The 15139-nt window shown below is 40.3% G+C and overlaps 1 protein-coding gene across 2 annotated transcripts in view; it reads right to left on the bottom strand.

The window, feature by feature from the left end:
* usp24 (ubiquitin specific peptidase 24) overlaps positions 1-15139 on the bottom strand; it is a 36474-nt gene that overhangs the window by 16839 nt on the left and 4496 nt on the right. The window contains exons 2-29 of one of the 2 annotated variants that reach the window (XM_077533944.1): positions 14674-14842; positions 13273-13340; positions 13034-13177; positions 12820-12945; positions 12190-12225; positions 11357-11422; positions 9230-9295; positions 8989-9063; positions 8663-8821; positions 8481-8595; positions 8150-8253; positions 7039-7146; positions 6863-6958; positions 5475-5636; positions 4700-4783; positions 4085-4192; positions 3610-3759; positions 3396-3527; positions 3089-3200; positions 2940-3016; positions 2719-2859; positions 2547-2600; positions 2317-2432; positions 2177-2243; positions 1013-1123; positions 824-922; positions 358-531; positions 186-271 (exon numbers count right to left, since the gene is read on the bottom strand). In XM_077533944.1, the coding sequence (XP_077390070.1) occupies positions 186-271; positions 358-531; positions 824-922; positions 1013-1123; positions 2177-2243; positions 2317-2432; positions 2547-2600; positions 2719-2859; positions 2940-3016; positions 3089-3200; positions 3396-3527; positions 3610-3759; positions 4085-4192; positions 4700-4783; positions 5475-5636; positions 6863-6958; positions 7039-7146; positions 8150-8253; positions 8481-8595; positions 8663-8821; positions 8989-9063; positions 9230-9295; positions 11357-11422; positions 12190-12225; positions 12820-12945; positions 13034-13177; positions 13273-13340; positions 14674-14842 (3005 nt within the window). The remainder of the gene's footprint in view (positions 1-185; positions 272-357; positions 532-823; positions 923-1012; positions 1124-2176; positions 2244-2316; positions 2433-2546; positions 2601-2718; positions 2860-2939; positions 3017-3088; positions 3201-3395; positions 3528-3609; positions 3760-4084; positions 4193-4699; positions 4784-5474; positions 5637-6862; positions 6959-7038; positions 7147-8149; positions 8254-8480; positions 8596-8662; positions 8822-8988; positions 9064-9229; positions 9296-11356; positions 11423-12189; positions 12226-12819; positions 12946-13033; positions 13178-13272; positions 13341-14673; positions 14843-15139) is intronic. The other variant, XM_077533945.1, reaches the window with a different exon arrangement.

Genomic DNA, 15139 nt, shown 5'->3' with positions numbered 1-15139 from the left:
AAAAAATAGCATTTACTGTATTACTTCCTATTTATACAGGGCTATGGCGGCATCCTAGTGCCAGAAAAAGCACAACAACGGTGAATAGCTGGGCATAGGTTCCACAGAAAAAAACAAAACAAATAGGTGAATTAGTGATTACTGCACTAAAAATATGCATGGGATGACTGAAGAGAGTTTTCTACCTGCTTTCATCCAAGTTAGCCAGTTGATAAAGCATCTCAAACACATTGCACACCAGCGCCATAACAACACCAGGCAGGGACTTCTCCTGGTAAGAGACAATCGCACAATTACATCAAAGCCAAAACAAAATGGGGAAAGTAAAAGTGGCTCTACTGGTCATGAGGACGCTACCTGCTCCAGGGCGTAGGCGGAGTTGAAAACGGCCGAGCTGGAACTGCTGGAGGCCGAGGCGGACGACTCGGAGCTGCCCGAAGGCGTGCCCGTGCCGGAGCTCTTCACCGTCAGGCTCTGCTCGTCGCTAAAGCCGAGTTGGGACAGCAGTTTCTGGTCCCGGTTCATGGTCAACTAACACGTGGTGAAGGGACAGCGGAGGGATCGAATGAGAGAAACAAAATAAAATAGAAACAGGAATGCCGCTTAAGTTGGTGTTTCCCCTGCCACTCTGTAGACGCTTTTAAGCCAAATGGATACGACAACTTAGAATTGACATTGACTTCAGGGGAAACACATGACTGGGAGAGGAGTACAATACTTTAATGAGGGAGTGACACATAAAATAGTATTTTTAAACAATAAAAAAAAAGAAAAAAAAAAGAGGAACTCAGAGCTCTTATTATTTACAATCACTAACACGTACCACACTATCATTGGCAAAGATCTGGACATTATCCACCGGACAGCTCAAGTGCTCGGATATCTTCCACCGGATGCTTCCTATCGTCTCATTACTGTGGGTCTGCAGGGACAAAGAAGAGAGCAGAAACGAAATGAGATTTCCTCTGGAGATGGTCATCAATAAACGCAGGGCACTAAGCAGTTACAGTACCTCTAAGGTGAACGTGACTTTGGTTGACTCATAAGTGATGTGAAGAGTGACAGGGTGTCCGTTGAAGGAAGCCCCGTGAGGTAGTATAGTGCGAGGAACTGAGTACATATCCTGCAAATGGGGATGAAGCGCTTTAGAGATCAACCATGAGATCATTTCAAATGGTTAGTATTATCCATTTAAAATTTTATTTGACATTAACACTGTATTTAGTGTAATGTGCTATTCAAATACCCTTTAAAGACCAAGCGAAGGCGAAAGTGACTCAATATTATAACTTTTAGTGACTCCTTAAAAAGAAAATGTAACTAATGCCGCAGTTAAAAGTTTTTCAGGACAGAAGTTTATTTGACAAAAAGTATTTTCATAAAAGTCGTACAAATGTGCTTCCTTTAATTGATTAATTGGGATTAATAAAAATTCACTACTTAATTATAAGTCAATGTTTTACTCAAGTCCCACCTCTAATAAAAACATCCCTACCATTTTCGTCATTTCATGTATGTATTATTTTGCAATCATGAAAATTTACTTGGGTTGTACCTGCTCATAATTTCTAACATCAAGAAGTACACAAAATTGGTGAGTTCACATTCTTTGCATTTGCCATATTATCTATACAGCCACACTAAATAAATACAGTATTCTGGTTAACATTGCATAAGTGGAATATGATTTAAGTAACAAAATCCAGCACTTTTTATCACCATCAGAAGGTGGCCACTTGCTGCCGAATGAAAATTACATCACAGTTGCTCAGGTCTCAGGCAACAACTAATCACACCTCAGCTTCAGAAAACAGGTGAGTTGTGATTGGTCGTTGCCTGAGCCCCGAGTAACTGTGATGTCATCTTAAATTGACAGCAAATAGTAAAATAGCCGCTCCCTAAGATGGACAAAAACAGCTGGATTTTGCTGCATAACTCATATTCCACAAATGTAATATTAATTTGAATGTCATGTTTAGACTAGTGAGGTCACATAAAACATATTATTGTCAAGAAATGTTGACTTCCCCTTTAAAAATAAAACATCTAATGATAAGATTATTACTTAGGTTATGCTAATCGTTATCATCTCTACCTGCACAGCAACAATATTAACAGCCTTTGATCACACATACTGTACAACAAAAGAGGTGTCCGTTTCATTGAAGCGGCCTACCTCTATAGTGATGACGTAGCGTTCAGCTAACAGCAGCAGTCTTTCTATTATGACGAGCTTCGTGGATCTGGATAAAGACAAGAGACTAAGATGGACGAAGATCACATAATCCTGAAGATAAAATATTTCCTACATTGTACCTGGAAGGTGATTGTACAGACGTGGCCACCGTGGGCATGGCGGTGGCTGTCAGCATCTTGGTCGCTCTCGTAACAGCGTGGGTCAAAGTGGGGCCACCCAAGGCCGAACTGGCTGCCTGATATCAATGCAAAAAACAAACAAACAAACAAACAAACAAACAAACAAACGTGTTTTCAGGGGTGTGACTGAAAAAGAGATTGTCTTAATAGCGTAACGCAAAACCACTCACCTCTAGTCTCTTATAACAATCAGCAATGAATTTCTTGTGCAAAGATACCGAATCCTGTGAGGGGGACAAGTTGAAGTGGATCAATAGGATTTAATTGGTCAGCAATGGTTGAATACATTCTAGCGCTTCCTTTATTGTCTGCTCTTCAGAAAGAAGTGACACTGACACCGACCTTCTTCATCTTGGGGTTGAGGTTGGTGTAGCTGTAGGTGATAATGAGCTGAATCGCTTCATTGGCTATCTCTTCATCAGGGGTTTCCATGGCGATACGCCAGATAAAGTCCATCCCTGCCAGGTCAAGGCGTTCCACACACTGAAACCACATTGAAGACCGTTCTCTTTGCTTATTTATGGAACGTCACATAACTGATAAACACGCGATTCGGGACAGACCAGCTGAGTTCCTTGGCGTTTCAGTCGATGATCACACAGATTGACGTTCTCAAAGAAGGTCTTAAACAGGTTGAAACCTTGAAGGGGCACATCAAAGATGTTAGGAGGTGCATCAAATATTCGATTAGGTCAATAAAAGCACGCCTGACCGTTCATGGTGATCTCATACGGCTCCAGTTTCAGTATCTTCTCCTTGAAGAGCTGCTGCTGAACATCGCTCTCTAGATCATGCTGGCCTTTGGTGAACCACTCAAAACACATCTGGAATACACCATGGATACAAGACGATCAAGGTTAAGAATATAATCAAATAAGAAGTTGAGTATGGTGAAAGAGGTAAATGTGTAGTTAAAATGGATTGAAAATTTGATCATGTTTGATGATCACCATGAGAGAGAGAGAGAGAGAAAGAGAGAGAGAGACAGACAAGACAGACAGACAGACAGATCTGCATACCTCACGGTCCAGTTCACAAATATCCGGGCCGGACACCAGGCACTCCCAGATCTCCTTGGCCCTGTTCCAGACCAGGTAGAGGCTGGCCTCCTGGAGGAAGAAGGCCAGGAAGCGCAGGTGGCCATCCAGATACTGACGGTAGAGAGGAACGCAAGTCCAAAATAAGGAGAGTAGAAGACAAGTAATTATGTTGAACTGAAACAAAGAAAAACACCTCCTGGTAAGTGTATCTTCCGTCCACCATGGTGGAGCCGGACAGGCAACCGTTTCCTGCTGCGGTCACCGCAAGTCGATGGCAGCAAACGAGGGAACCCGTGATCAGCTTGACAATCTCAAAGTTCTTTTTCAGGTCTTGGATGATGCTCTGTAGGAAGCCACAATACGACATTAAATATTATAAAAAAAAATAAAAATGTCCTTTTAGTTCTTTGTCTTTAGCCCAACTTTAGGGTTTTTTTAGGAAACTTTTTTTAAATACACCCAAAATCAAAAAGCAGTTCAACGTAGGTGAAATTAATCCAACCTAACTGTTGCGTTGACTATATAATCATCAGAAAAAAAATTCAGACTTAACATTTTGAATAATTCCACTTGCCTCGATTCAACATTATTGATTAGCATGTTGGATTAGAGAATGCTGGGATATTTGGCCTGTCAGAGCTCTTTATGACTTTTTTTGTTTGTGTCACCTTGTCTTGCTTTTGGTAGGTCTGCTTGATGAAGGAGCGGGTGATCTCGTGCAGCTGACGCAGTGCGGGTACCACCCAAACTGCTTGAGGGCTGCTCGGCTGAGAAGCCTGTCATGTACATAGACAAGGACAATATAGTGAGTGAAGGATCACCTCTTACTTTTGATCTTGCTTGGTTCGCCATCGCCGACCTTGGATTTTCGTAGCGAGACCCACGTGAGGAAAAGAATCAGCGCCATGGATGCAAAATAGGATAATTACGATTCAAATACGAACACTAAAATTTTGTCCTGGATCCACGGCTCTGATTGAATTCCTTTTTGCACACCCACCATAAGATGACCACTCATCAAGCAGTTACGGCACCTTCATCCGGTTCAGCGCCGCTGTGTAATCATTAGCCAGTGCCAAACCCAAGATTAACATACACCTGGTTGAGTTCGCTCGGGTTACAATCAAAAGTGAAATTATCAACCCGTGACCAATGAAAGCCCACTCCCGACGACCCTCCGTGGCGATTGGTTGGCAGGCGTGAAGCAGCGAGAATGAAGACAAGAGAAGGGGGGGGAGGAAAAAAAATCAATAAAAAATATCAAATCGGGCGTCTTCTCTTACTTTCAACGACAGAGATTTCCTCTTTCCCCAAGAGCCAGATAGAAATGAACTTTGAGTGTCGCTGCCTTTTGGGTCCTCTTGAGTCTGGACAGTACACATTTCCTTTGAGCTGGGTCACACAATGAATGATGACACGCAGGTAGGATAACCCCAACACCACGAGGGACAGTTGCAATTTTCAATTCAAATGATCTAAATGTAATTCCACAATGGAAAATAAACTTTGATGAACTCTTTTTGTGAGTTTGTTTTTCTTTTCAGACTCTGAGCTGCTTGAGAAAATGTAACTGTTTACTTAGACGCAAAGTAATAGCGCCACTTTGGTTGTCATGGTAACCGGAGCCACTTGGCTATGACGTAGGGATGAACAGGTGCAAAACCCACTAATTTCAGGCTTAGAGGGGGAAAAGTATGATTATTATTGATCTGTGGGATAAAATTCAAAATCCAAACTAATTAAGGAAGACCATCTCTAATTGTCCAATCATTTCTTTTCTGTTTACAATCTTGTCTGATCTTCGGAAAAGTCCAAGAATACAATTAGTTAAAAAAAAATAAAAAATCAATTAGCTTCTCACAAATCACTCCAGCTTGAGATGAAAGCGGTCGCAAGCAAGTGAAGAAACGCAGCGCTTGCTTTAAAACCGTAAAACCCGCTGAACCTTGAGCCGCCTCAACTTTATAACCATAAAGAATATACAAGAAAAAATGTATACTCAAGGAGCGAATAAACGTCAACGAGCAGGGAAGAGTGCAGGTCTGCGCCTCCCCCCACCTTCTTGATGTCCTCGATGCATTTAATGATGTAGTTGCGTTTGACGGTCTCCTTGACGGCGTAGGCGTCGCTCAAGATCCCCAGGTGCTCCTCCAGCGCCTGCTGAACCAGACTGGTGGGCAGCGTGGGGAGGTGCGCCAACTCCCAAAGCACCTCCAGCACCTGAACGCAACGCACATGCACACAATTTGTATGTCAGACTGGATTTATCGTGAACGGTTCAAGTGACAACTCCGACTTCTTCTTTCATGGCACTGTAAATTGGGGGGGAGGGTTAAATTAGCTCATTTCAACCTGCTATCTGCCAGACTAGCATGAAAGTACAGATTGGATTAGCTTGTAGTAATTGAAATCAAGGGAACCCCCATTTATCGCAGGCGATACGTTCCAGAACCATATGCGATAGGTGAAGGTCGTCAATAAAGTGAGACCATATAAAAAAAAAAAAAAAAAAGGTGAGACCATATAAAAAAAAAACATTAAAAATAGTTCCATCCCTCTCACTAAATTTAATCACATTTATAATTATTAAAACCCATGTTCAGTATCTTTAGTGCTTGTTCTCATTCTCATACACTCACATCATTCAGAGGAAAAAAAATATGACACTGACTCACACATCTCCCAGTTAAGAGACACAGCGTGCTTGCTTCAAGTTGCGTTTGTAACTCCCAGTTGGAGTTTACTGTAAAAGTTAATAATTTTCTACCTTAATGCAAATATATAATGTGAAACGCCATAAAAGAGCTAACAGTAATTAGCATAGCTGTTATGGTAATTATAAAACTTCACTACTCTTCCACTTTATTTCTATAGCAAATTTTACAACAAACTATAAAAAAACAAACAAACTGAAAATAAAAATACCAAGTAAAAAAATAAATAAATAAAAACAAGTAAAATAAAAATACATACAAATTAATAATTAATTTAAAAACAAATAAAAAAATAATAAAAATTAATTTTAAAAAACGTGAAAAGACCCTGAGGACTACACAATTCATGCTGAAACACACACAAAACAATGCTCTTAGGCATATATTTTCTCTGCTCTGTGGGAAACAAGACTGACTGGAGTTTGTATACTTAGTTGGGAACCTTCTCTGCCCCTTCTTCTTGCTTCTAAATACATGCAACATCTCTTCCAGGACAACACAGTAGGTGCGTAACATTGTACTATACTGTACAGTATACTGTGAAAACCAATCAAAAAAATATTGCTTAAAAATCAGCAATACATCATGGGCACAAGTGATAGATGTCAATAAAGTAGGGGGACACTGATGGCATTGAAGAGTGTAAATCCCGCCTTAATTTACACACAGTTCAGACAGGCTGCTCACTCCGAGTCCAGCTGCTTGACCGATGCAGACATATGTGCGACTCACCTTGCCGGTGGTGCTTTCGGAGCGCGCCTCCCTGCCGATCCTCCCGATCAGACTGAGCAGCTTCTGCCTGACGCGATCGCTCTCCACCTCCCAGCTCTGAATGAGTCACAATGCGCATTTTAGACGAAGGACGACGCTTTTTACTCGACGCGACTCATCCTTCCGTTGTCGCCGACCTTCTGTATGAGCACAAACAGGTGGGTGAGCTGATCGAAGCTGAACTTGACCGCGGCGGCGGCGATGATTGTGTGAATGTTTTCGATCACGGTAGACGACTGGCCGGCCTGAAATGTAAACACAAAATGAGATTTTTTTTTTTTTTTTAAATAAAACTCCACTTAAAAGGGGTCTTCCGTTTTCACTCAGGAAAATGCGCAATATAAATACAGGATGTATACCCATGAACTCCTTCTCAATCTACACCTCTGGGCTTCTATTAATGTGTGGTGGTAATTTTTTCCTCTACCCCCACCCCCCAGCCTGTATTTTGCCATTTTGTGTTCGTTTTGTCAACAGCAGGACATTTTTGTGCAGAGACAGTTGTTTACCCCTCCAGCCAATCGCAGAGCGGGGTGGTAGCGGGGGGCGTGTCACGGGAGAATTTCTCGGCTGCATGACGTCACTCCCGTGGCAACTTGACAGCACGCACAAATGTTTTAATTTTTTGTCACTCGCTCACTCACACAAGCTTATTGCTTTAGAGTTGCGTTGTTATGACAACTTCATAATATCACATTTTTCGCCGGGCCTGAAGAGTGTGCAAAGTTTGATGAGTTTTCGTAAATATTTAGGTCCTCAAAAATGCGATCGTTTGCGAAGAAGAAGAAGAAAAAGAAAAAGAAGAAGGAGAAGAAGAAGAAGAAGAAGAAGAAGGAAAAACAATAGGGAATTCGCAGCGGTAGCTGCTCAGATTTTTAAATAATTAATAAATTAATTAATTTAAAATAATAATACTAATAAAAATATGGATATTGTAAGTTTTTGCCAAGGGTGTGGCCGTTACGGTGCCGCAAAGTCTGATGATTTTTTCGTGACATAAAAGCTGCTTTAACTTGACCCGGATGACCTATCTTCTCAAAATTTTACACATTTGATGAGAGTCCAGCCCTGAATACAGGCTGGGGGGGGTGGGGGTAGAGGAAAAAAATTGCCACCACACATTAACAGAAGCCCAGAGGTGTAGATTGAGAAGGAGTTCATGTGTACAAATCCTGTATTTAAATAGTGCATTAATTTTCCTGAGTGAAAACTGAAGACACCGCCTTTAATGTGCTCACTGATGCTAACCTGTATCCTCCAGATCTTGGAGAGTTCATCAAGGGAGAGTTTACTTCCCAGCAGCTCAATGATTCCCTTTATTCTCTCACAGTATTGAGCCTGATCAATATTGCCTGTAATGACAAGAGGGAATAATTTCAACATTATTAAATGCAACCTTTGCATGCGAACTTAACTTGAAGTGTATTTACTGTATTCGGCATTAGTGTACGGTACATTAATGATAGATGGATCATTCCCGCTTACCTACAAAAGATCTATAAATGTAGATTTGATTGCACATCTGTACCTAATGTTGTGGCCATGCTCATCAATTACTGCTGACGATTGCATTTCTTACCCTCTAGCGCTATTGACAGGACAGAGTTCTCCACAAGCCAGTCGAGCAGTTTATCGGTATCTATAGCATTCTTCACAGTCTTCGCTACCGTGCTCTCCTCTATTAATTTGGTCACCTGCAAGACAACGACCAGGGTCAAAAGGTAGGAACGCGAGGCACGGAAGGAATTTGCGGTGGCTCACCTCTTTGAGGGAGTTCATCTTGGTGGAGAAATGGGGGGTTTTGAGCATGCGCAGCAACGTGTCGAGCCGCAGGTCATCCACCACCGTGACCATCTCCCTCTGGAACTTCATACACAACAGCTTGATGGCCGACAACAGGTCAGGGATGCTCACCAGCCGCTACAGTTCAAACAACAGAATTTACAGGCATACTAATACTCCTCAGTTGAGTAGAAAAACCCCACGCTGGAAATTAATTGCAGAAACTAAAAATACATATTTGCATGTTGGTCTTGCATCCTCCAAATCTCAGTCAAATTAGAATGGAAATATACATAAAACACTACCTTGTCTTTGAGGTCCTTTTCCTCCAGGTTCTGTACATATGTGATCATTTTATGGATGACTGGATCAAGCATAGGCTGGAACACATACGAAAAACACAACACTTTAGGGCCCTTAGCAACATGGGAAAAAAAAAACTTACAATACCATCAGTATAAGTCATATAAACACAGCTAGATAAGAATAACAATAAATGATATTCACTGCACATATTGTGATGCACCTGCACATGATATGACTTACCTGGACAAGGCTGGAGTTGAGGTATTCGGCGCAAACGCCGAGAGGCTGGACCAGAGCGGATACATACTGTAGGACACACACACAAAAAAAACACTTTATGTTTGTCTGTTAGCTGCTTGTTTAGCTAGAAAATTCCTTTTTTTAATTTTTTTTAAGAGAAACGATGGAACAACACATGGAGCTGAATAATATAATAATACTCAGACATATATTCTTTAACCTCTGCTAAGATTTACTCATTTTACTTAGGCTTCCTGAGGAGATACCAGGACTAGCATGTCTGTTAATTTGAAGCAAAGAAAAAATCCATTTTAATTAATTGTCTATCATTACAGCATGTTTTTATAAAATACAATATCACAGAGTGCGCTTTTGTAAATACAAACATTCTAAATATTTTTGCTTTTTGAGGGCTGGCTACAATGCAATGGTGAAAGACAATTTAAGACCTGAGTGCTTTGAGTTAGGAGCATGTCAACGCACCATTATAACTGTAATTCTCACAGGGCTGTGGGGATTGGCTGTTATGCACAGCAGGACGAGAGTTACATGTGAATTGATACACTCGGATTTCGCTGGAGTGTGAATGTAGGAATGAGGTAGGTGGTGGGTGACATAAATAGATCTTCCCATGTTAAATGAGAGGGCCTAAATGAATGAATGAATGGCTCGTGTGTTTCAGTCTGACAGTGTTTGATCGGCTTGAAGCCTCGTGCTGCTACTGCCTCCCCTCAGCTATTCACTGCTGCACTCGACTTCCTGTTTCTCAGCAGACAAATGAATGGGTCGCCCCTGGGAGCCGGCAAAGGAGGATGCCATCCTCCTACTCTCCTTCTGTGTTCACCTCTCACTCTCACTGGCTGCTACGCCTGTTACAGGGCTTGAAAAAGACACGATCTGTATTTCTTTCCCACAATTTAGACCAGTTTGCACACATCTTAACAAATCTGACTCTTGGGGTAAAATTTTACACACCCCGTTTGTTTTGTCTCACCGATATTCATGCTGAAAAGGAATTTTGCAACCCTTGATACACCACCCTATATACTACCGGGCCTATGTCGAGTTTGGCTTTTGTTACCATGACAACCGGGGGCACTGTACAGCATGTGGTGCATGGAAAACACCAGCAAACACAACCATCCTGATACGACAACTTTATCACACAATCAAGTATGGTCTGTTTTATAGACGCTTTTGCTAATTGTGTGCATCAAAAAAAAAAAAAAAAAAAAAAAAAAAACAATGCATCTCTGCTTAGTTTCTAATTTTGTTAAGATAGATACTTCACTTATTTAGCCCATTATAGCAATAAAAAAAGTTAATATTTTGTCTATAATTAATTTGATACTTTCATTATTTTTCACGTAAAATTAGTACCTTTAAAAGCACATTTTGCAACTTGCTGCTGAATGAAAATGACATCACAAGGGCTCAGGTAACCAATCACAGCTCACCTGTTTTCTAGGTTTGGTCATGTGACATTCACAAGCTGAGCTGTGATTGGTTACCTGAGCCCTTGTGATGTCATTTTCAGTCGACAGCAAGTTGCAAAATGTGTTTTTAAAGGTACTAATTGTACATGAAAAATAATGAAAATATCACATTTATTATAGGCAAAATATTAATGTTTGACTGCCAAAAAATGGCAAAATAAGTAAAGTATCCCGTTAAGATGGCAGGTCAGACAGGTCAATTTTCCATAATGTCCCTTTTAATACTCAGAACATGAACAGTACGCTTCCACTATCCCTTTCATCCTATTAATATGCTAATAGTCAGGAGCGCCCTCCCCATTAAAAAAAAAAAAAAAAAAAAATCAATGCCTTCCAACCACTGTGCTTCCGGCAAGGTTCCCCGAAGGAAGCACGAGTACAAAGACGCTTCAGAAGAGACGAAACAATAGAACATTTCAACCATTACAAGGTGGCGGGATAAGTGAAACCTTAAGACCCCTGCAGCCGAGAGCAGACAAGGGTGGGGGGGGGGGGGGGGACGCCCGTCTCAAAGTCAAACTCAGTCTCTTCGTTCGGAACCAGGGTGGAAAGAATGTCATTACTCTTCAAGGTATGTCAGGCTGTTTGTAAAGCAAGGAAGGGGAAGGGACATGCGGCCGGTTAGTCTTACAGCTATTTCAATCTCCTCCGCGTTGAGCTTCGTTTGGATGGCGGTGAATCCTCCCAACTCTCCAAACTACACGAAACAAGCAGACACAAAGGCACACGTAGAGTATATTTAAACAAATTGGCAATCCAAAAAGTAAAAATAAATAAATAAATAAAATACACAAAAAATATAACTACTATCTGTCCGATTGGAAATTTGTTGGCAGGTTGTTAAGTACACGGTGGTGCTAGTACTCAAAACTACCACATAAGCCAATCAGAAACCTGGAAAAAAACAAAACAATTTCTTCTGCTGGATTATTATGTGGCACAGTTGGGATATTCGTTATGGCAGGTGTAAACTGAAAGAAACAAATGGAATCAAATATCTTATTCTTCATATAGGCCACTTCCAACAGAAGATAAAAATCTGACACGTATACGACATTTGCCAATGCAATGGTAGAATAACTGCACAGATCAAATACATAAGCTTAACATCATTGAAACATGCAGACTGCTTTATATATGCAAACTTGCATCTAACTAAAGAATAGAAATAAACACATTAAATATGACAATACGAACCTGGGAGTATTGTGGAGGTTACCCTAATTTAAATGAGTGGGTTGTCAGCCCAAGCCAATTAAATTGTATGCAAATTGCACTGTTCCATATTGATGTTATTTATGATTATGGTTGACTGCTGTGTTGTTTCAGCCTGGTGTTGACACTTGAGGACTAATTTACTGCGCACGTGTATTGTTTCGTGTCAATCCAGCTGAGACCAAAAAGGCAGTTTCTGTGTGGACAAAAGGCAGAAACCAGAGAGAAAACAATGTTGAAATCACTTACTTGATTGACTAAATCCACCAGCCAACCGTGAGGCTCCTGAAACAGATCATTTGTGCTATTAGTGGGTTTATTTCACATTATCGCACACACGCATGCACACGCACACGCACAGCTGCTGTATGTCAGTCATACATTTATGTCTGTGTCTCACTTGCGCAACACTGGTGATGAAGAACTCACTGGCCTGCCCCTCCAGCATGATTTGATTAGTTATTGTAAACCGTGTATGTGTGTCAGTAACTTCAAGCAAAAGTAAATAATTAATGCGTCTGTGACTGGTGGTAGGTCAAAACACTCTTGGAAGAGATTCCTTTTGCTGCCCTTACCCTGGCTGAATAACCCAGATCAAACTAAATTAAATATTTAACTGCCCCCTAAAGGGTTTTTTAAATGCAGTTTTCCTAAACACACATTCACACGCTCAAGTTTTTATAGGCAGTTATTGCAGGTCGGTTTTAGCTGACCCGCTTTCAGGTCCATTGGGTCCAACAGAATTTCCATCAGGATCGATATACAGTAGTATCTCATTTGCCTAACATCCCTATAACTAATCTAGCTTTACAATCTTGTACATCTCACATTAGATACACCCTCTGAAAAAAAATCAGCATCGGGTGAGTTCAGCCCTACTTTCTGGTAGGTGTTGCTTGGAGAAACAGCAAACATGTTGGCCTCGTCTCCAAACACTTCCGCCCAGTTCCTCTGACATGCCTTCATCCGATTCTTAAAATGATACTCGTTGTCTGGGTTGAAGGCCTGAACACAAACAGGAAGTGACGCGACTGTGATTGGAATGTGGGCTGTTTGACAGATGGAGAACAAGAAAAAATGAACACACACACACCATCGCCAAGACACCCATGAGGTGGACGGGAACCGGGTCTTGCTTGACCCGCTCGGCCACCAGTTCCACCAGCAACATCAGCATGTTGTAGATTCCCTCGTGAATCTCCGTGCCCCATTTATGGACGGCGCTGCTGGTAAGCAACTGGCGACAACGAGATGACGGATCATTCAATAAGGAGAGAAAGTCATTGGTGAGGTCTTCGAAGTCCGTTGGGAGGCGCTGCGCCGACGGCTCACCTTTTTAAAGGCCTCCGGCATGCAGCGCTCCACGAACCTCTTGCAGTTTTCGTCGGCGTCTGCGAGGCCTGATGGAGATGGTGGAGATATGTGCCATTAAAGCCATTATTATTTATTTTTTTTAAATCGTAAATGTTTCCCAAAATATTCCACATCCTTTTGCGTCATCAAAAGTGGACTTTCAGAATGTTCACGCCAAAGAATGTACATTGAGTTGATTATAACATTTAAAAAAATCTTTCCTTTATTTGTAGGTGAATTTATATACTAATATACAGTGTTCCCTCGTTTATTGCGGGTTCACTTTTTGCGGCCTCGTGGATTTTTTACAGCGTGCTTTATTTTACAGCGTGCTTTTTGATTTTTGTTTTTTTTGTTTTTGTCATTGCACAACTCCATCTCTTGAACTCTATACGACATCCGCGGATTCATCTCAATGAGACCTTTCCAGCACTGTCTGTCCCGTCGCTCCACGACATTGCATTCCAGAGACAGAAAATACTGTATGTATATACTGTGCTGTATTAATAAGTAAATTAAAAACAACAACAACAAAAAACATACTTTTAATGGAAAAAAAAATACTCAATAAAAAAAAAAGATGAATGAAAAAGCATTCATAATAAACTAAAAATCATACCAAAATAAAAAACATAATAAATGAAAAAAATATATACTTTGCTGTTATAATAAGTAAATTAAAAAAACATTTCATTTAATGGAAAAATGAATGTAAATTAAAAAAGAACATATATGACAAATGAAAAAGGATTTATAATGAAGTAAAAATCATACCAAAACGAAAAAAAAACATAATAAATGAACGGGAATTTTAAAAAAATAAATAAAAATTAATTAACTGAGATATCCATTATCACAGGTACGGAACACCTGCGATAAAGAGGGAACGATGGACAACAATAAATTTTTAAAGTCTTAAATACTGTTGCTTTTTTATTGAAAACGTACAAGTTTTCCCCCAAAATAATAATAGCACGTTGAATTGTAATTTTTTTTTTGTAACTTTTTATTTTACAATTTTTCAACATACGAAATAGAAATCACGTTGAATTGTAATGTTAAGTCCAAGCAACATTTTCTTCTACTTTCTTTTTGTTTTTATTTATAAAGGGAAAACGTTTAAATATTTATGAGGAAAAGCCGGGTTAAAAAAATGTTGAGAAAAATCTCATATGAGGTAAAAAAATAAAAAAAGTTATACAGAAAAGAGATGTCATGTTTATGACGACGTTAAAAAAAAAACAAAAAAAAACAAACAAACAAAAATTATGACCCAAATTTGCTTTTTCCTGCATATAATAATTAGCCATCTGAAGTTTCCTAAAGCTGAAAGCCATCTTTTGAAACAATATGTCTTTATTTACATAGAGTCAGTTTTACCGTGCCGGGCGAGGCAAGTAGAGGCGATGAGACATTTGCCCAGTGACTCCTCCCTCTTGTAGGGAATGGACCAGTGGTCGGTGAACACTCGGCTCTCCAGCTCGTACAGGTTGGTGGTGGGGAACTCCATGCTGGCGCCGGAGCAGTTTCCGTTCTCATCATTGCTCCTCTGCAACAATAAAAAACATTAAGCAAATGAAAATGCGTGACTAGATGTCTCTTCGGTGGGCCATCAGTGGAAATTACAAAAGGTGCAGTTAACAGCCTCATGTAAAGTAGAAATCGAAACAACACACTTCCTCTTGCAGTTTTTTCTTTTAATGAATATTAAATCAATGGTGGTAAGTAGTTAAATTCCTTGGAATGTGAAAATACATTTCTTAGAAATTTGACACAGCACAGACAAGAGAGAAGCCTGCCAAATTTGAATCATAATTAAAAAAATAAAATAAAATCTGCTTGAATA

The sequence above is a fragment of the Festucalex cinctus genome, chromosome 10 (assembly GCF_051991245.1).
Source record: "Festucalex cinctus isolate MCC-2025b chromosome 10, RoL_Fcin_1.0, whole genome shotgun sequence".
NCBI lineage: Eukaryota > Metazoa > Chordata > Actinopteri > Syngnathiformes > Syngnathidae > Festucalex > Festucalex cinctus.
Note: the sequence above shows the minus strand (reverse complement) of the source record. Positions and strands in the feature narration are given on the sequence as shown.